The 21,777-nt window shown below is 40.1% G+C and overlaps 1 protein-coding gene across 1 annotated transcript in view; it reads right to left on the bottom strand.

Moving 5' to 3' along the window:
- Window positions 1-457: 457 nt before the first annotated feature.
- LOC114489059 (transmembrane protein 237-like) overlaps window positions 458-21,777 on the bottom strand; it is a 99,789-nt gene continuing 78,469 nt past the window's right edge. The window contains exons 5-6 of the mRNA XM_036015232.1: window positions 1,148-1,399; window positions 458-1,094 (exon numbers count right to left, since the gene is read on the bottom strand). Of these exons, the coding sequence (XP_035871125.1) occupies window positions 669-1,094; window positions 1,148-1,399 (678 nt within the window). The 3' untranslated portion in view covers window positions 458-668. The remainder of the gene's footprint in view (window positions 1,095-1,147; window positions 1,400-21,777) is intronic.

Here is a 21,777-nt window from a genome sequence, read left to right as displayed (position 1 = left end):
TAGGATAACATTGGCCTCATAGAAAGTGTTTGAGAGTCTTCTTGAATTTTTTGAAATAGTTTGAGAAGTATAGGTGTTAGTTCTTGTTTGAAGATTTGTTAAAATTCTCCTGTGAAACCATCTTACCTGGGCTTTTGTGTGTCAGTAGTTGCGCGCCCGCCCACACACACACCTTTTTATTACTGCTTCAGTTTTTCTAGATGTTATTGGTCTATTCAGGTTTTCTGCTTCTTCCTGATTCAGTTTTGGAAGATTGCATGTTTCTGGAAATTTATCCACTTCACCCAGGTTGTCCAATTTCTTGGTATATAGCTGTTTATAGTAATTTCTTACAATCCTTTGTATTCCTGCGGTATCAATTTTTACTTCTCTTGTTTCATTTCTGACTTTACTTATTTGGGTCCTCTCTCTTTTTTCTTGATGAGTCTGGTTAAAGGTTTGTCAATTTTTTTTTTTCTGAATGGAAAAGGGTTTTATTATTATACATGAATTACTGAAGTAAAAAGCTAAAATATTTTAAGATTTTACTCCTATGAGTAAAATTCACCATTTCACAAAAACCAAAAACATGCTTTCTACTGTCTTCTTTTTACTACACGGAAGGTAGATTATTAACCAGTGTTGAACAATCAACACTTTAAATTAAAAAAAAATATGGAATATTTGTTTTAAGAAAAGTCCAGCAAAAGCAGCCACCTGAAAGCCCGGTGCACTGAGAGTGCAACGTCTCTGGTCGTCCAGGAAGGCTTCGCGTCCAGGGTCACGTCTATGTTTTCTGTGGTCTTGATCAACTCTGAACGGTCGGTGGCCTGGAATCGCCGGCTTTTTTCCATGAACACTTTGCCTACAGGCTGGCTAATGCCAGTGGGTGCAGTGAACGCAGACTGCTGTTCTGGACTACTCTGTTCATCAGTAATTATGTCTTCATCTTCCACTCCCAGCTCATTGGCATACTGCAATTCTGCTGGCTGTGTTTTCTTCGTCTTCCTGCGAGGTTTTTGAATGACTGGCTCCTCAGCTGGCTCCCCATCGATACCATTTTCATTTCGTAATAAAGGTGGACTAGATGTCTTTTGGGTGAAGGCAGTCTCCAATTCTGGTTCGCAGCCCGCACTCAATCCACTGAGCTACGCCAGCCAGGGCTGGTTTCAAGAGGTAGCCTCGTCTTCTTCTGTCTTCTTGGAACAGGAGCTTCTACATGCTCTTTGGGTTCTTTACGTGGTGGCTCACTGCTCTCAGACGGCCTATGAACAGCAGTCTGAACAAGGCCTTCCAAAGAAGCACTTGCTAGCGGGGTTTTTGTTCTTGGCTTCTTTTTCTTAGGACGACCAAGTGGAATATCATCTTGGCACAGGTGGAAGGGCTCATGGAGGACGCACCTGCTTCTTTCCCATTCTTTCTAAACTCCCCCAATTTTTTAATATTTTTTCAAAGAAACAGCTCCTGGATTTATTGAACCTTAGAATTGCTGTTGTTGTGTGTGTTTTGTTTTCTTTTGTTTTAGTCTCTATATCATTTAATTCAGCTGTGATCTTGATTATGCTCTTCTTTTTGCTTGCTCTGGGCTTTGTTTGTTTTTGTTTTTCTAGTTCTTTTAGATGTATGGCTAGGTAGTTTATTTGAGATTTTTTTATCTTCTTTAGGAAGTCCTGGTTGCTACAGACTTCCCTCTCAGGACTACTTTTACACTGTCCCATAGATTTTGGGTTGGTGTGTATTCATTTCTTTTGTTTCCATATGCTTGTTGATTTCTTTCTTGTTCTCATTGTTAACCCACTCATTATTTAATAACATGTTAATCAGCCTCCATGTATTTGAATGTTGTTGACTTTGTTTCTTGAGGTTGGTCTCTAGTTTCAAGCCACTGTGATCCAAGAAGATGCTTGGTATGATTTAAATTTTCTTGAATTTGTTAAGGATTGTTTTGTGTCCTATGTGATCTATCTTTGAGGATGATCCATGTGCATTTGAGAAGAATGTGCATTTTTCTTCTTTGGTGTGAAATGTTCTGTAGATATCAATTAAGTCCATTTGATATAGAGTGTCATTCAATTCTTCAATATTTATGTTGATTTTTGTTTGGAAGATCTATCTATTGTTTACAGTGTGGTGTTAAAATCCTCTACAATGACTGTATTGCTGTCTCTTTCTTAAAGTCCTCCAATATTTTCTTTACACATTTAGGTGCACCTTTATTGGGTGTGTATATATTTACAGAGTTATATATTCTTGTTCAACCACTCCTTTATGTATTATGTAAAGATCTTCTTTGTATCTTGTTATGGCCTTTGTTTTGAAGATTACTTTTTCTGATATAAGTATCACTACCTCTGCTTTTTTTCATGTCTGTTTGCATGAAATATTTTTTTTCCATTTCTTCACTTTCAGCCTGTACATATCGCTTGTTCTGAAGTGGGTCTCTTGTAGACAGCATATACGCAGGTTTTGTTTTCTTACCCATTCAGCAACCCAATGTCTTTTGATTGGAGCATTTAATCCATTTACATTTAGGGTCATTATTGATAGGCACTTATTTATTGTCATTTTCCCCTTTGTACCTGTATTCCCCCCCCTTCTTTGTCTTAAAACAGCCCCTTTAGCACCTCTTGCAATGCTGGCTTGGTGGAGATGTACTCTTTTAGCATTTTGTCTGGGAAGCTCTTCATTTAACCTTCCATTTTATTTTTAATATACTTTATTGATTATGCTATTACAGTTGTCCCAATTTTCCCTCTTTGCCCCCATCCACCTGTTATTCCCATTCCCTCCAGCAATCCTCCCCTTAGTTCATGTCCATGGGTCATGCATATGGTTCCTTTACTATTTCCTATACTGATGAGGACATCAGCCCGCAGTGTCCTTGGTGTTATGGATGAGATGAAATAAATTCACATGGACTACCAAGTCCTGTGGAGGAAAAGGGATGGCACGACTTCTCTCTCAAGGGGAGAGCAAGCCTCAGAGTGTCTCAGCCACTCTCTCAAGAGGAGAGCACCCTGACTCTTGCCTTGAGAGGCTTTTATTGGATTCAATTTGCATAGGAATACAGGGTGTATGTGTAAAACTCATTAATCATTATCAGGCAGTAAGGATCAAACAATAGATAACATACCAAGAACTCTGAGAGCCTATTTTGAGTCAGGGTCAGATAGTTAAATGGCCATAAAACTTTGGGGAACAAACTCACTTCCCACTTGGACTCTTATCATTTAATTGAGAGCATCCTAAACAAAACAGGTTTCACAGGATTTTACAGATTCTTTCTTGGGCCTAATAGCCCTAGGGAACCCGCCCTTTCCAGCTCAAGGCTGCGCCCGCCACCAGCATTGTTTCAGTCTTAAGGCATTGTTTCAGGCTTCAGTCAGGCAGGGGAAGTAAGGCAGCCAAGGGATTAGGAGACTTCTGGCAGACAGAATGAGGACTCAGGCTATGTCAAAGCCAAGGGGCGAGGACCCATAACCCCTTTTCTGTAGCCCCCAAGTCCTTCCCTGGGGGACCCCATGATCATGCCTGCCTTAGGTCATCCCTCCCTTGAGGAATCTCACCTGTCATTGGCTAACTGATCAAGCATTGGGGGCCAGGCAGGGTGAAGTAAAAGGAGCAGAGGTGGAGCCCCTGCCAGGGAGATAAGCTTTGTCTCCTTAGTGGCTTCTGCTCTGAAGGTCACTCACTCAGTCTTAGCCATGAGGGGGTTACAGCTCCTGAAACCAGGCAGGGCAGTTCCCAACACTATACTGTCCTTAACATTGCTCTATATTGTACCTACCAATTTTGCTTTTTAATCCCTGACCTGCCCCCCTATTCCCTCCTTCCCTCTTCCAGGTGGTAACCCTACAAATGATCACCCTATTTATGATTCTGTTCCTGTTCTGGTTGTTTACTTAGTTTGTTTTTTTCAGATTCAGTTGTTGATAGTTGTGAATTTGTTGCCATTTTAATATTCATAGTTTTGATCTTTTTCTTAAATAAATCCCTTCAACATTTCATGCAATAATGGCTTGATGATGATGAACTTTAGCTTTACCTCATCTGGGAAACACTTTATCTGCCCTTCCATTCTAAATGATAGCTTGAGGAGAGAGTAATCTAGGCAGGGGCCTAGGTTGTAGGTCATTGCTTTTCATCACTTCAAATACTTCTTTTTATTAGAGTATATTTATTGATTATGCTATTACAGTTGTCCCAATTTTATTGGGTCCCTCTGCTTAATACCCCCCTTCTCTTCAGCAATACACTTTTCCCTTTGTTCATGTTCACGGGACATGCATGTAAGTTCTTTGGCTTCTCCCTTTCCTATACTATTCTTAACATCCCCTGGTCTATTTTGTACCTATTAATTATGCTTCTTAATCCCTGGACATTTTCCCCCATTCTCCCCCTTCCCCCTCCCTACTGATAACCCTCTACGTGATCTCCATTTCTATGATTGTGTTCCTATTCTAGTTGTTTGCTTAGTTTTTTTTTTTGATTCAATTTTGATAGTTGTGTTTGTTGTCATTATACTGTTCATAGTTTTGATTTCCTACTTATTCTTTAACATTTCATATAATAGGGCTTGGTGATGATGAACTCCTTTAGCTTTACCTTATCTGGGAAGCACTTTATCTGCCCTTCCATTCTAAATGATAGCTTTGCTGGACAGAGTAATCTAGGTTGTCACCCTTGCTTTTCATCACTTTGAATACTTCTTGCCTACAAAGTTTCTTTTGAGAAATCAGCTGACAGTCTTAGGGGAACTCCTTTGTGGGTAACTCTCTCCTTTCCTCTTGCTGCTTTTAAGATTTTCTCTTTATCTTTAACCTTTGGCATTTTAATTATGATGTGTCTTGGTGTGATCCAACTTGTTGGGGACTCTCTATGCTTCCTGGACTTATGTCTATTTCCTTCACCATAGGGAAGTTTATGTCATTATTTTTTCAAATAAGTTTTCAATTTCTTGCTCTTCCTCTTCTCCTTCTGGCATCCCTTTGATTTGGAAGTTGACACATATGGAGATATCCCAGAGGTATCTTATACTATACTCATTTTTTAAAATTCTATTTTTTTCCTGTTGTTCCGGTTAAATTCTTATGTTTTTCCCTCTGTTTCAAATCATTGATTTGAATCCCATCTTCATCCTGTCATCTGCTGGTTCCCTGTAATTTTTCTCTATTTCACTTAATGTAACCTTCATTTAACTTGAGTCTTTTATATTTTGTTGCCATGTTCAATGAGTTCTTTGAGCATCCTGATTACCTGTGTTTTGAACTCTGCATCTGATAGGTTGGTTATCCCCATTTCGTTTAGTTCTTTCTCTATGGTTTTTTTTCTGTTCTTTCATTTGGACCATATTTCTTTGTCTCCTCAATTTGGCAACTTTCCTGTGTTTGTTTCTGTGTGTTAGGTAGAAGTGCTTTGACTCCCTTTGTTAGTAGTGTGACCTGTTGTAGAAGAGCAGACCTGTAAATTGTGTGGGGCAGAGCCATAGGTATTTGCCAGCATGGGGCAACCTGTCCCACCACTTTGTGACTCTGTGTGGGGGAGGGTTCAAAGCAGGGACAGTGCTGCTGCCTTGTTTCTGGAGGTTTGCCTGGCACTTGCCCTGTGTGATTGATGCCCTTCCAGCTGTTAACCTGGTGCTGAATACCAAAAGGTGTGGGTGTGTGTATGTGTTAAGTCTATAAGGGCCCTTTAAGCAGATTCTCCTGAAAATCTGGCAGATTCTTCTGCTGCCCCAACCCCCACTTCTTTTTACAGCTAGAGGTTATGGGGATTTATCTCCTGGCACTGGAACCCTGGGCTATGCAGTCTGGCCTGATACTGGGATTGGTCATTCCCAAGGTATCCCTCCCAATTTTTATTTGTCACATGTGAATGTGGGAACACCCATTTCTCTGCTGCTCCCTCTCTGTGCCACACTGCATCTTTGTGTCTCTCTGCCCATCTCTGCATCTCCACCCCTCCTATATTTCTGGATGAATGTGGCTTTTTAAAAATCCTTGGTTGCTGGATTTCCATACAGCTAGATTTTCTAATGGTTCTGGGTGTTATTTGTTTTGAGTTCTAATTGTAATTCTTTCTGTGGTTACGTGAGGAAGTGAAGCATGTTTACCTATGCCACCATCTTGACCAGAAGTCCTCACCTTCTATTTTAAATGAGAGCCTTGCTGGATAGTGTAGTTGTGGTTGTAGTTTCTTGTTTTTCATTATTTGAAATGTTTCATGCCAGACCCTTCTGGCTTGTAGTGTTTCTGTTGAGAAATCATCTGACAGCCTTATCAGAATGCCTTTTTATGTTACTAGCTGTCTTTCCCTTGCTGCCTTTAGGATTCTCTCTTTGTCTTTTAATTTTACTATTTTGATTGCATTGTGTCTTGGAGTGGACCTTTTGGTTCATCTTAATTGGGATCCTCTGTGCCTCCTGGCCTTGGGTGACATTTTCCCTCACCAAGTTAGGGAAGTTTTGTCACTATTTTTTCAAACAAGTTTTTAATCCCTTGCTCCTTTTCTTCCCCTTCTGGTATGACTATAATGCAAATATTGGTAAGCTTTACACTTTTCAAAGCTCCCTGAAACTATCCTCATTCTTTTTGAGTCTTTTTTCATTTTGTTGCTCTGCCTGGGTATTTTTTTCTACCTTGTCTTTCAGCTCACTGCTTCGATCCTCTGCTTTGTTTAGCCTGCTTATAACTCATTCTGTTGTGTTCTTCATTTCAGATATTACATTCTTCATTTCCATCTGCTTGTTTTTCAAGGTTTCTATGTCCTTTTTCATGTTGATATAGGTCCCACTAAGTTCCTTATAGTTCTCACTATAAGTTCCTCATAAGGATACTTGAGTATTCTTATAAACATTACTTTGAACTCTATGTGTGATAAATTGCTTGCCTCAATTTCACTTAGCTCTTTTTCTGGAGATTCTTGCTTTTCTTTCATTTGGGGGTTCTTTGCCTCCCCATTTTAGTTGTCTCTTTGTGTTTGTTTTTATGTATTAGGTTAATCTGTTTTGACCCTCTCTCTTGTTGAGTGGTCTTGTGTGTTAGGAATCCTGTGGGCTCCAGTGGTGCAGATTCCTTAATCTGTGCATTCTAGGAATGTTTTCTGTGTGGGTTATGTGGACTACCCTGTTGTATTTGGGTCTTGATTGCTATTGGCTTGTTTGTTGGTGGTAACTCCCCTCTGTCTGTCTGGCTAAGAGGCTCAATCTCTACTATGTGTTGTATCCTATTGTAGAGGTACTGGCAGAACAAAGCAAAGTAACACCAAAACAACCCACTCCTCCCTCATCACCACAGCAATATTAACAAGAAGAGAGCAAGAAATATTAAAAGTAGAAAGAGAAATAGAGTAGTAGAGAAAGGAGGATGGGAAAGGGAATATGAGAAGAACAAAGAAAAGAAAAGTGATTATGAGATGAGAAAGGGAAAGGGAACTACTACTTGTAATGGATTGAAAGAAGAAAATAGGAAAAAAGAACACAGGAAATTTAACAAAAATAACAAAAGGAGAGAAGAAAGGAGTAGTGGAGTAATCAAAGATAAAAATAGAATAGGAAAAACGAAAGAAAAATTAGAATACCAAAAATAAAAGAAAAAAATATATTAAAAAGGTAAATAAAAAGGCCATGAAAAAGAAAATTAGCTAAGACAAAGAAAAAAGAGCAAAGTGTATTTGTCTCAACGTAGTTTAGATCTTGCCTTCTGGATTCTCCCTTTGGATACTGCTCTGATGTCTGAGTCTGGTATAAGCCAATGACAGGTGCTGTTCAAGTCTGGCCCTCTTGCCACCTTTTAGAAGCTACTGGCAATCCATAGTTTGTGTCTAATTCTTCTGGGCATGGCTACTCCCAGGGTGGGCTAAACTACTCTGCAAAGCTGTCTTTTATCAGCACTGGGTCCAGGGGTGTGCCAGCAAATGTCCCAGATCACCACAGGAACTGCCTATGCCTGTCTCTGCCTGCTGGCTTGCTGCTAATCTTATACTAATCACAGACCTGACTATTTCTGAAAGGGCTTCTGGCAGCAACAGGGGGCTGTGATCCCTGGATCTCCTGTGGCAGGTACATTTCAGATTGGGGAAGATGGTGGGGTTTCCTCCTTCTCTGAGCCACTAGTCTGAGTCTGTGTAAGATTATTTTTCTGTGCTTGGCAGTGTGGGGTCCCCAGTATGCTTCCAGGGCCCAGATTTTACATCTGTTGGACACTGGAATGGTGTTTCTGTGCCTCTTCTGTGAGGGGAAAGTACTAGTCTGTTTCCCAGGATAGTGTATGGATTGGCTGAATCCTGCCATTAGTCTCTGATGGCTCGTGAGTCTGTTTACATTACTGTCTCCTCAGCAAGGGTTAAGATGCAGGGCCGAAGAAAAGAAAACAAACAGAACAGAACACCACAACAGAATAAAACTGAAAAAAGAACAAAAAAATTGCTAAGTGGAGCAAACAGGATTTTAGAAGTTTTGGGGAGGGGATTTTCAGAGGGTGTGGGGAGTGGTATCCCACAGGGTAAGGTCATTGATTTTCCCTTGAGAAGGGCTAGCTTTTCTCAAGAAAGATGGCTGCTTGTAGCCCAGGTATATCCAGGCACCAAAAATCCCACAGCAGCTCCCTTAAGACCCCCCTTTGTGCTTCCCACACAAGTCCTCTCACATGACTCCAGTCTATACCATTGTCCCTTCTCTGGGGTCTGAGGTGGGTAGCCACAAACGTACAACCTATGCTTTGCTTCTCTAAAGAAAAAAAAATGATGATGAGTTTATCTCCAGTGGTTTTTGTCTCTCCCCAGAGCAGAGAGCCCCCACAGTGCAGACTCCTTGAACTGCTGATCTGGGTGCTCTAGGAATGTCCTTTGTGTGGGTTATGTGGACTCTCCTGTTTTATTTGGGGCCTGATTTTTCATTGGTCTGTTCATTGGTGGGAACTTCCCACCATATGGCTGATTAAGGGGCTCAATCCCTACCACATCCACCTCTGCCTTCGAGGGCTTCTAGGTGAGGGTTGGATACCCAGCTGGGGCACGTACAGGAGGCCACCTATCAACTCCTCTCTCATACGGATGGATGTCTCTCCTCCCTCCTAAATCAAAAGAATGTATCCTATGTGCATCATCTTCTTTTAAGTCTCATATCACCCTGATGGGGTGGGGGAGGGAAAAAAAGAGTCCAGCAGCAAAACTGTAACACAGTATGGTGGTGGGGGTGCTCACTCCCTCCCTCCAGTGAGTCTCAGACTTGGACTCCTGTCACTGCATTCCTGCTGCTGCACTCCTGCCACAGTCTCTGCCACAAGCACTGCCCCAGATGCCTCTCTCCACGTCCAGTATTCCAGGCTCCTCTTCTGATCCACAGCCTCCTCTGTTAGACTCTGTCCCATTCACAATTACAGTGGTGCCCAGGTCCAGTGAGGCTATAGCTCCCTCTGCGGCAAGTTCCGCATTATCCTGGATCCTTGCTCCCAGCAACAGTATGTTGTGTGGCCCAGCCTGGTAGGCTAGGAGATCACAGAGGCAAATCCAAGCACCAAGTTTAACTGCTCTGGTGGCTTCTTCAGGAGGAAGACATTGCAAATTCTACAAAATGGTTCCCACTTCAAATCTGCACAGCCAGAAGTGCCGTGCTGGCTAGTGACTGTGGTGGCAGTGGCAGCAGCTCCACCAGGATCCTCATAAACACCTGATTTTAGATGATGAGACCACTTGCTCCCAAGTGCTCTCACAGGTGGACAGGCACTAGCACACTCACTTGCACACCTGCACACTCATCCATGTACATGCTCACTCACATATGCTGTCACTCACACTCAGCTGGATTTGCAAGTTGATTGCTCTGTGGTTTAACTGCAAGACTGGTTTGGGTCAGGAAGCAAGTGGATGGAGTTTCCAGCTACTCTGCAGCCATCTTGGAACTGTAAATTGGGGATATTTTATATTTATTTGTATTTATCTAGCTATATGTACATTGCATACTTACACCTCCAGTTCCCATCTAACATCACAGAGCTCATTCTAATTTTCTGTTTTTCCACATTTGTAATTCCATTTTCTGATGTTGAGAAACCTGACTCCTGCTATCTAGATTATATTTAATTCCTTGATCAATAACCCTATGTGAAACCAATCTCTCCTCAACGTGGTCATCCCAACCCCCATCCCCTCACTTTACTCTAGCTCTAGCTCCCATATCAGGATTAAAAGAGGATCCTGAGGTCCTGGTAAGAGTCTGGAAAAACTGCTCAGCTGAAAACATGGGTTACCTTTTGTGAAGAAGGAAAAAGGACTCAGAAGGCAGAACACAGAGTCCTGAAGCTGAAGAGGTATTAGAGCATTTATTCCATGCCTTGAAATCTAATCAAGGGAGTCTAATATTTGTCTGGCTGAATGTCAGAAATTTGACACCCCATTTCCCCCATTTTTGAAGCAGAATGTCTAAGCTATTACCCTAAGGGTATTCCATTATTATATGTTGGATATGTTATCTCTTTAGTTTCACAGGTCCTTAAAAGGAAAGGAATTGTTCCTTAGGAGCTGTACTTAATAGATTACACTCAGGATCCTCATAAACACCTGATTTTAGATGATGAGATTTTGGACTTTGAAATGATGAGATTTATATAGAGATGATATTTGCTGATGATGTAATGGAGTGAGAGTCATGAGATGGTCTATTAGTAAACCAGAGCTGCCAGAGCAAATTGTCACAGACTGGGTGGCTTAAACGATATAAATGAATTTTCTCACAATTGTGGAACTTAGAAGTCCAAAATCATGATTCAGTAGGGTTGGTTTCTCCTGAAGGCCTTTCTCCTTGACTTGTAGATGGCTGTTTTCTCTGTGTCTTCACATGGTATTCCCTCTGTATATTAGAAGCCCAGCAGGGGATTCCCTGCTGGGCTCAAGTTTCATCTTCTTAGAAGAGTAGTAATCATATTGGATTAGAACCTATTCTAATGACCTCATTTAACTTTTTAAAAAAGTGCTATTTATTTATTTTTAGAGGGGATGGGAGGGAGAGAGACAGGGAGAAAAACTTCGATGTGCAAGAGATTCATTAATTGGTTGCCTCTCACATACCCCCAAATGGGTACCTGGCCCACAACCCAGGCATGTGCCCTGAGTGGGAATTGAACTGGCAACCTCTTGGTTCATAGGCCAGCACACAGTCCACTGAACCACACCAGCCAGGGCAACATAGTTACCTCTTTAAATACCTTATTTCCAAATACAGTTAGGATTTCAACATAAGAGTTTTTGGAGAGACAGTTTAGCTCATAACAGGTGGGTGTGAGTGTATTTTGCATGTGGGAGGGACGTGAATCATTGGGGGCCAGAGTTTGTCTGTGGTAAGCAGAATTCTAGGATGGTTTCTAAGATTCCTGTCCCCAGTATATATACCCTGTAAAATCCCCTTGAGTGTGAGTGGGACCTGTATCTATGATGAGATATTTACTCTTGTGATCACCTTCTATTTTATAAGACTCCATTTAATCAGACTGGAGAGAGTGAGCTTCTCCTGCTGGCCTTGAAGAAGTAAGTGGCCAAGTTGTGAGAGGGTCACATGGCAGGGAACTGTGGGGGTCCTCAGTGGAGAGAAGCTCTACTGAATGCCAGAAAGAAAGCACGGAACTGAGGCACATGGAACTAAGTGCTGCCAACAACCATGTGAACTTGAAAGAAAAGCACAAACTCCAGAAAAGAGTGCAGCCCAACTGATACTTTAATTGCAGCTTTATGAAACCTGAGCAGAGGACCCAGCTAATCCATGCTTGAACTCCTGGTTCACAGTAACTAATGATAAAGATACGTTGTTTTGAGCTAAGTTTGTGGTAATGTGTTACACATCAATGTAAAACTAATACCATTCAAAGTTGCTAGCTCTTGTCTGCTCTAGGCTGCCATTCCCTGCACCTGCTCCCCACCCCTCACTTCAAAATCTAACCAATTTTGGGCTTTCTGCCAACCAACACACAAACACCTTTTTTTTTCAATATGTATTTGGATTCATTAAACTCACTTTTGCACTTGGGAATTTCCAGGGTTAGTTTTCACAGAAGCACCCAGCTCACTGTCCCCTGCTACCAGATGCTGGTCATCAAGTTTCTCATAGTGTAACTACTTACTGGGTGCTTAAAGTGATCTTGAGTGGATAAGAGTAAATTTCAAATGGCTTTTTAGAAGGGAAGCAAGAACAAATTAGATATTAGGAGAGTAGCTGGCTGTTAATTTTTTTTTTAAAAACAAGTCCATCAAAATGAGAGATCAGCCATCCTTTGATTTCTAACTCATCCTTGAGTTCCATTTAAGCAACACAAACTTTTCTGAAATCCTCTTCTCAAACTCTTCTGCTTCCCAGAACCCTTTACATAGATCACACACATACATACATATCACCCTCAGCCCTCCCACTATCTGTTCTCCCATGAGTGCAGGATAAGTAGAGCAAGTGGTCAAGTTAGCAGAGATTTATCTCTGGTGTTTTCTAACAATTCTCTCCCTCCCACTTTGCATTCCCCAAATCTATCTTCAGTCTTCACCTTCCCCCACCAGGAACAAGGTAGGGACTCCTTCCCACACACACTTGGAAAGTTGTCAAAAAATTTAAGTCCAGGTGTTTGCTGATAACAAAGGTACTGTGGCTGATAAGGGAAGCATTAGCAAATAGGCTTAACACCCCAGAAGTATTTGCATTTTCATAGGGGCCTTCTATAGAAGGAGGCCTCAATGAAAGAAGTAACTAGTTGAAATGGCTTTGGGGGATTGAAATTTGATCTCAGACCATGCTAATCTTTAGTAGAAGTTTCCTACTTATCTGCTTTTTTTCTCTTTTTTTTCTTTTAGTTATCTAACTGCTACTAGATGGGTAGACTCAGCCCCAACAAGTCCAGCTAGATAGACACCTGTCCTGCCCTTTCATCCTACTTTCTGGTCTCTCTGGGAGCTGTGAGAAGAATGGCAAGGGTGGAAGATGGGAAGTGCTTGTTTCATTCCAAATTGGGAGAGGTAGTATTGGAATATATATATGTATTTTTTCTGCGTATATATGTTAGAAACATTTTCTGTAAAGACTATGATTGGAAATGAGCTACTTAAACAATTTGGACTATCAAACTCTACTTTTTATTGAACCATTGAATATAATCAGCCATCCTTTGATTTCTAGCTCATCCTTGAGTTCCATTTAAGCAACACAAACTGTCTTGAAATCCTCTTCTCAAACTCTTCTGCTTCCCAGGACCCTTTACATAGATCACACACATACATACATACCACCCTCAGCCCTCCCTGGCCTTGAAGGCATTGAATATAATCTGCACACCGGCAAACAATGACATACAATTTAGTATCATACAATAAAAATTGATCTTGTATTATCTTTCTGTATTTTGTTGCTAGAGGTTTTAAATAAACTTTCATGGGCAGAACTTATTTTTATTCTGAGATTCTTTCTTATCTTTCTTTTTTTTCCTTTTTTATTTTAATCATTGTTCAAGTACAGTCTTCTCCTTTTACTCCCTCTTTCTTGTCTTTCAAAACATCCTTCTTTCCTGTGTTTGGTATATTTCCCAGGTTTGATATTATCACTTCTAATCATTTTTCTTATGTTTTATATTATTATTATTATTTTAAATATATTTTATTGATTATGCTATTACAGTTGTCCCATTATCCCCTCTTGATTCCCCTCCACCCTGCACACCCTCTCCCACCCACATTCCACCCCCTTAAGTTCATGTCCATGGGTCGTAAGTTCTTTAGCTTCTACATTTCCCATACTATTTTTGCCCTCCCCCTATTTTCTACCTACCATCTATGGTACTTATTCTCTGTACCTTTTCCCCCCTCTCTCCTTCTCCCACTCCCCTGTTGATAACCCTCCATGTGATCTCCATTTCTGTGGTTCTTTTCCCATTCTAGTTGTTTGCTTAGTTTCTTTTCATTTTTGTTTTAGGTATGGTTGTTAATAATTGTGAGTTTGCTGTCATTTTACTATACATGGTTTTTATCTTCTTTTTTCTTAGATAAGTCCCTTTAATATCTCATAAAATAAGGGCTTGGTGATGATGAACTCCTTTAACTTGACCTTATCTGAGAAGCACTTTATCTGTCCTTCCATTCTAATGAAAGCTTTGCCAAATAGAACAATCTTGGATGTAGGTCCTTTCCTTTCATGACTTGGAATACTTCTTTCCAGGTTGGCTATCTCTTAGTCGCTTAGTTGTATTTGCTGTGCAGCTTTGATCTGTACTTCTGTTTGGGCCATTTTTTTTTTCTTGTTGCGCCTGTTATGTATGAGGGGTGGAACCTTAGGTGTTCACCTGGGTGGGGCCACCCAGTCGCTGTGTTGTGATGCTATATGTGGGGGCGGGGTCCAAGAGGGAACAATGGCACTTGCTCCACTCTCTGCTGGCTTTCAGTCACTTCCCCTGCTTCCCACAAGAAAATTGGGCCCTTCTGGTGCTGATTCTCATGTGGGTTGATTTGTGCACGTTCTAGGACCCTGTGGGTCTCTCCAACGAACTCTCTCGTGAGGCTGGGAGTATCTCTCTGCACCTCAACCTCTACAGGTGTTTTCAATCAGTGCCCCGAGGCTCTATTTCCTGGCTCTGGGACCCTGGATTGTGCACAGTGCCTTGCTTCACAATCACCCTGCACCCGAGGTCTGGCAGCCACCACCTGGCACCCAGGGTCTGCCTGCTGTGGTCTTACATGCCTGGCATGCCTTATGCACCTGGTCCCACTGCTCTTTGTTCCGCCACCCCTCTCTGCCTGGTTGCCTGACTTCACCCCTCCTACCAGTCTGGATGAACATGTCTATTTTAACTCCTTGGTTGTCCGACTTCCATACAGTTAAATTTTCTGTCAGTTCTGGTTGTTATTCTGTTTCTAAATTGTTGTTGTCGTCCCCATCTTGGTTGTGCGAGGAGGCACAGTGTGTCTACCTACACCTCTATCTTGGCTGGAAGTTCCAGATCTTTGTTTGATATGCTGGCCCCAGAAGGTGGTTAAGGCATGGTTCATGAGATTAGGAGTTCACTCCCTTATGCTTTGAACTTAAAAATCTGGTTTATATCAACAGGGCTATACAAAGCAAAACAAGCTTCAAAGGATACAATGTATTCTTTAGGCCTGATTTCCCATGGGAACCCTCAGTGTTAGTATCCAGTGTGCGACCTGCATTCCTGGTGTTCTGGTCAAGACCTACAGGCAAGGCCTTGCTCTCGTGGCACTGCAGTTTCCGATACCACACAAAGTGGTCCCCAACACTGTATTCTGTTCCTTTGATCTACATGGACATTTTTATGTCAGTACCATGCTGTTTGGATTACTATGGCATTATAGTACATTTTGATATTATGTAGCATGATTCCTCCAGCTTTGTTCTTCTCTCTCTCTCTCTCAAGATTGCTGTTGCTATTCAGGGCCTTTTGTGGTTCCATATAAATTTCTGAAATATGTGTTTTACTTTATTAGTATCTAGATAGAAATTGTGTTGAATATATTGTTTTGGGTACTGTAGACATTTTAATGATGTTAAGTCTTATCCATGAACACCATATAGGCTTCCAACTTATTTGTGCCTTCTTCAATTTCTTTCTTCATTGTTGTATATTTTCTAAGTTTAAATCTTTTATTTCTAGGTTAAATTTATTCCTAGGCATTTTGTTCTTTTTGAAGCAATTGTGAATGAGGTTGTTTTCTTAATTTCCCTTTCTGATAGTTCATTATTGGTATATCAAAATACAACTGATTTCTGAATATTAATTTTGTATCTGGCTACGTACTGAGTCCATTTATCTGTTCTAGGAGTTTCTTGGTGAAATCTTTAGGGTTCTCTACATACAGTATCATGTCATATTCAAATATAGACAGTTTTACTTCTTCTTTTCCAATTTTAATGCCTTTTAGTTTTTCTTTTTGTCTGATTGTTATGGCTAGGACTTCCAGTACTATGTTGAATGAGAAGTGAAAGCACACATTCCTGTCCTGTTTCCAATCATAAGGGAAACATTTGTAGTTTTTGCTTGTTGAGTATGATGCTGGCAGTGGGTTTGTCAAATATGGCCTTTATTATGTTTAGGTATGTTCACTTTATCCCCACTTTGCTGAGAGTTTTTATCATAAATGGGTGCTGATTTTATCACATGCTTTTTCTGTATCTATTAGATGATCATGTGGTTTTATCCTTCATTTTCTTTATGTGGTGTATGACATTTACTGATTTGTGAATACTGTGCCAACATTGAATCCTCAGAATAAACCTCACTGGATCATTGTGTATGATCTTTTTGATGTACTGCTGTATTCAGTTTGTAATATGTTGAGGGTTTTAGCATCTGTGTTCATCAGGGACATTGGTCTATAATTTTCTTTCTTTGTAGTGTCTTTTGGAATTAGGATAAGTCTGGCTTTATAAAATGAGTTTAGGAGTCTTCCCTTCTCTTAAACTTTTTGGAATAGTTTGAGAACAAATTTGTTAGTTCTTCTCAGAATGTTTAGTAAAATTCAACTGTGAAGCCATCTGGTCCAGGGCTTTTGTTTGTTGGGAGTGTTTTGATTACTACTTCAGTTTTACTAGGCATAATGTGTCTATTCAGATTCTCTGATTCTTCTTGATTTAGTTTTGGAAAATTGTGTGTTCCTAGGAATTTACCCACTTTTCCCAGGTTCTTCAATTTGTTGGCATATAGTTGTTCATAATATTTTCTTACAATCCTTTGTACATTTTTGGTCAGTTATTATTTCTCCTCTTTCATTTCTGATTTTATTTATATGGATTCTCTCTCCCTTTTTCTTGATGAGTCTGGTTAAAGATTTGTCAATCTTGTTTATTATTTCAGAGAACAAGCTCTTGGATTCATTGACATTTGTATCATTTTTTTTTCTCCCAATGACATTTGTATCATTTTTATACTGTTTTTTATTTTTGCTCTGATCTTTATTATTTCCTTCCTTCTACTCGCTTGGGGCTCTGTTTGTTCTTTTTCAAGTTCATTAAGTGTAAAGTTAGATTGTTTATTTGAGCTTTTTCTTGTTTCTTGAGAAAGACATATACTCCTATGAATTTTCCCTTAAGGACTGCTTTCCCTGTGCCCCATAGATTTTGAGTTGCTGTGTTCTCATTTTCATTTTTTAAAAGTATCTTTCAATTTTTCCCCTTGATTTCTTGTTGACTCATTCATTGTTTAATAACATGTTATTAGTTTTTGTGTCTTTGTGTACTTTTCAGTTTTCTTGTGATTGATTTCTATTTTTATAGCATTATGATCAAAGGTGATGCTTGATATGATCTCAGCCTTCTTAAATTTACTGAAATTTATTTTGTATCCTCCTAACATGTGGTCTGTCCTAGAAAATGTTTCATGTGCCCTTGAAAAGAATGTATATTCTGCTGCTTTGGGATGAAATGCTCTGTAGATATCACTGAAACCCATTTGATCTAGTGCCATATGATATTTAAGGCCACTGTCTCCTTGTTGACTATTTTGCCTGGAGTTCTATCCACTGAAGTGAATGGAGTGTTAAAATCCCCTACTATGACTGTATTTCTGTCAGCTTCTTCCTTTATGTCCACCAAGGTATGCTTTACATATTTAGGTGATCCTATGTTGTGTGCATAAATGTTTATTAGCATTATATCCTCTTTTTGGATTGTTTGCTTTATCATTACATTGTGTCCTTCTTTGTCTCTTACTATAGCCTTGGTTTTAAAGTCTATTTTCTCAGATATAAGTATTGTTACCCCAGCTTTTTTTCCTTTCCATTTACATGAAATGTATTTTTCATCCATTTACTTTTAGTCAGTGTTCTTCTTTCATTCTGAGGTGGGTCTCTTGGAAACTGCACATGTATGGACCTTGTTTTATGATCTGTTTAGCTACCCTATGTCTTTTGATTGGAGCATTTAAGACATTCATATTTGAAGTGATGGATAGATACATATTTATTGCCATTTTATTTTTTAGCTATTTTCCATTGTGTTTTTTCCTTTCTGTCTTCTTCTTAAAGCAAGACTTTTAACATTTGTTGCAATACCAGTTTGGTAGTAACAAACTCCGTTAGATTTTTCTGTCTAGGAAGCTCTTATTTCTCCTTAAATTTTAAAGATAGCCTTGCTGGGTAAATTAGCCTTGGTTGTAGGTCCTTACTTTTCATCACTCTGATTATTTCATGCCAACCTCTTCTGGTCTAAAATATTTCTGTTGAGAAATCAGATGACAGTCTAATGGGAACTTCCATGTAGGTAACTAACTGTTTTTATATTGCAGTTTTTAAGCTTTCCCCCTTGTCTTTAAGACTTGCCATTTTAATTATGATGTGTCTTGTACTGGGCTTCTTTGGTTTCATCTTGTTTGAGCCTCTTTGATTCCATCTCTGTGCTTCCTGCTGGTATGTCTCTTTCCTTCAACTGTTAGGAAAGTTTTTAGTCATTATTTCTCCAAATAGTTTCTCGATCCATTGTTCATTCTCTTCTTTTTCTCCTAGTCCCACTATTGGATGTTGTCATACTTTATATTGTTCCAAATGTTTCTTAAACTCTCCTCGTTTTTAAAAAATTCTTTTTTTTTCTGCTCTGCTTGGGTGATTTTTTCTACATTGTCTTCCAAATTCCTGTTTTGATCCTCTGCTTTATCTAACCTACTGTTTATTCCTTCCATTGTATTATTTATTTCAGATACTGCATTCTTTATTTCTTACTTGTCCTTTTTTTGGTGGTTTCTATGTCTTTTATCAGGCTGTTGAGTATTCTTATAATCATTACTCTAATCTCTATATCTGATAAATTGCCTCCATTTAATTTAGTTCTTCTTTTTTTTTTTGTCCTTTCATTTGGGGTCTATTACTTGTCTGCCCATTTTGGCTACCTCTTTGTGTTTGTTTTTATGTATTAGGTAGATCCACAAAGACTCTGTTGCAGACCTAAGTGAGATGCTGCCTGTGACTGGCCCTGGGCAACCTGTTTGGAGCTATCAGCAATCCACAGTTTGTGGTTCCCGCTGTTGGGCTAAGGTTAACTCAATAGACCTGTTCACCTCCCCAAACTGTTCTTGTCTACATTGTGCTGCTACATAGTAGGGAGAACACATCTATTTGTCTGTTTTAGCAGGACATTTGGAGATAGAACACTCTTTATCACTTCCCTTGGTGAAATGAAGGTAAGTAATTCATTCAGTCTATGACCTAAGTCTTTTCATACTTGGAGTGCTAGAGAACAGGCTCAACCACTTACTAGCTATATGACTTTGGGTAAATTATGTACCTTCTTTGAACTTCAGCTTCCCCCCTGTACATTGGGAATAGTTACTCCTGCTTCTCTGTCTAGGTTGTTGTATGTGAAGGTGCCTTGTAAACTGCTATATACATTTGAAGTATTATTGCTGTTAGTGGGCCTTTCATTGATCAGTTTTATTAATTAAAGTGTTCTTTGTAAGTCTTCTATGAATACACACACACACACACACACTCCCCAAAAGATATGTTTATTGATTTTAGAGAAAGGAAGGGAGAAAGAAAGAGGGAGAAACACTGATGTGAGAAAGAAACATTGATTGGTTGCTTCTTATACACATTCTGACTGGGAATAGTACCCACAACCTAGGTATGTGCTCTGACTGGGAATTGAACCCACAACATTTTGGTGTATGGGATGTTTTGGTGCTGGCCCCTGCAAACTGAGCCAACCCATCCAGAGCTCTTCCTTTTATATTTTTAATTGCCTGGTTTCCACTTTACTCCTAATCATCAACTTTTTCAACTTTCCCTTTCTTTTCCCCTTTTGGGCTGTCTTTCTAATAGACTCTGCTGATCAGTCAGGGAACAGGAGTTTTTCAACTGCCTGGTATTTTGGTCTGTTTCAGGCTCCCATCCATCCATGGGCTTTCAGTCAGGTGTGCTTAAGCATTTTAAAACTCTGCCTTCTAGTTTTTCCTTCTTAATACTCTCTGTTTTGCTACAGTTATTTTTTCTGTCAGGACAAATGATTGAACTACACTAATTTTGGGAAACAGTGACTCATGACCTTGAAAGGTGCTGTGTTGGAATAGGTGGTGTCGATAGTGTCAGACATGTCTCAATATTAGGTGTGCTTCAGTCCAGCTTTTAAATAGGTTTCAGTGTTGTAAATCTGCACTTGGAATAAAAAAACATGGAAACATGCTCTCCTCAAAATGATCAACCTTATTCTAAGTATTAAAGAAGTTCTTGAGCCTCCCCTCTTCAGTGGGGAGTAGCTATATGCCAGTTCGTAGGTTAGGCACTGAGTGGATGTCAACAAGAATGAGACAGTCACTGACTAGAGGGCTGTGGGGATAACAGACTCCTAGAAAACAGCAGTAAGGAGAGGGGTTAATCCTCACTACGGCTTCTTCTCACCCCCTAAAAAGAGTCAGTGGCAACCTGTGTGTTCTCAGTCTGTACAAACCCCAGGCTTCTAGAGACCTCATGAAAATAAAAATGAGTTCCTCCTTTTCCTCCTCAAAAAAAGTCACAAAACAACACTTCAAGGGTTTTATCTGTAACCTACAACATACATTGAGAATAGAGTGAGCCTGGCATTCTGGAGCCCCAATCACAGATGGACATTTGCCCCAGAGAGACCCATTGCATGCATACATTTACATATGCTTGCCTCAGCTATGTTAGCTCAGGAACTGTGCTTGCCTCACATTCCTGAACCCTGTCCCCAGTGTGTCCTGGGGAGTCAAACTTGATGAGGAAAGCAGTTGCTCCATGAATTCCTGAATTCCTGAAAGGAAGGAAGATTTTTCCCATTTGATTTCTTCTAAGTTCCAGCCCAAGTATTGTCCTGACTATATTGTCTCCACCAGCCAGCACCTGGCTTGAGTCAGAAGCCTTTCTCTGCAGAGGCTGCATGGTCTGAGACACACATCTTTTATTTCATGAGAAGGTCAAGGCCCCTGTATTAGTTTTCTATGGGATCCATAACAAAGTACCACAAACTGGGTAGCTAAAACAACAAAAATTTATTCTCTCACATTTCAGGAAGCCAGAAGTCCAAGATGAAGATATTGGCAGAGTTGGTTCCTTCTGAGGGTATGAGGAAGAATTTATTCCATGCCTCTCTCCTAGCTTCTGGTCATTCTCTGGCATGGTATTCCTTGGTTTGTAGACATATCACCCCAATCTCTGGTGTATGTTCACATGGTGTTCTCTCTGTATCGGTCTCTGTGTTCAATTTTCCCTCTTAAGAGGATAGCTATATTGGATTAGGGCCCATCCTACTGCTCATCTTAACTTGATCATCTACAAAGATTCTATTTTCAAATAAGGTCACATTCACTGGTGTTGAGAGTTAGGGCTTCAATACCTTTGTGGGAGGACACAATTCAACCCATAATGACCACTTATACTGGTTCCCTCAGCTTCTCCTCAAATTCTTTGGTATTTGCACTTTCTTATTCTCCCTTGGTTCCTGAGAAGTCTCTCTTCCTTGCTCAGGCTAACTCCTTCCCAAGGCCTCCTAATTCCATTCCTTCCAATTTCCACCTGTGCCTTCCTATATTAGTTAGTCTGTCCTGGGCTCCTCTTCAGGATCTCTGAAGCTTATAAATTTGTTTAGGTTTTATTCTCTTGGCCCTGCCATTACTGTGTTCAGTTCCTTTTTTTTTCTTTCACATGTTGTTATATTTACTTCCCCATCATGCACTTCCCTCCCAAAACTTGCTCTGTCAAACAGTCCTTGCAGGTGTAATAGAGCCTGATGGCAGAGTTCAGGCTTTAGGTTTAGACTACCTGGGTTCAAGTCCTTGCTCACTTATCTCTTTAACCCTCAGTTTTGTTCATCTGTAA

Source organism: Phyllostomus discolor, chromosome 14 (assembly GCF_004126475.2).
Source record: "Phyllostomus discolor isolate MPI-MPIP mPhyDis1 chromosome 14, mPhyDis1.pri.v3, whole genome shotgun sequence".
Classification (NCBI taxonomy): Eukaryota; Metazoa; Chordata; class Mammalia; order Chiroptera; family Phyllostomidae; genus Phyllostomus; species Phyllostomus discolor.
The sequence above is the reverse complement of the archived record's forward strand: the minus strand, read 5'-3'. Positions and strand labels throughout refer to the sequence as shown.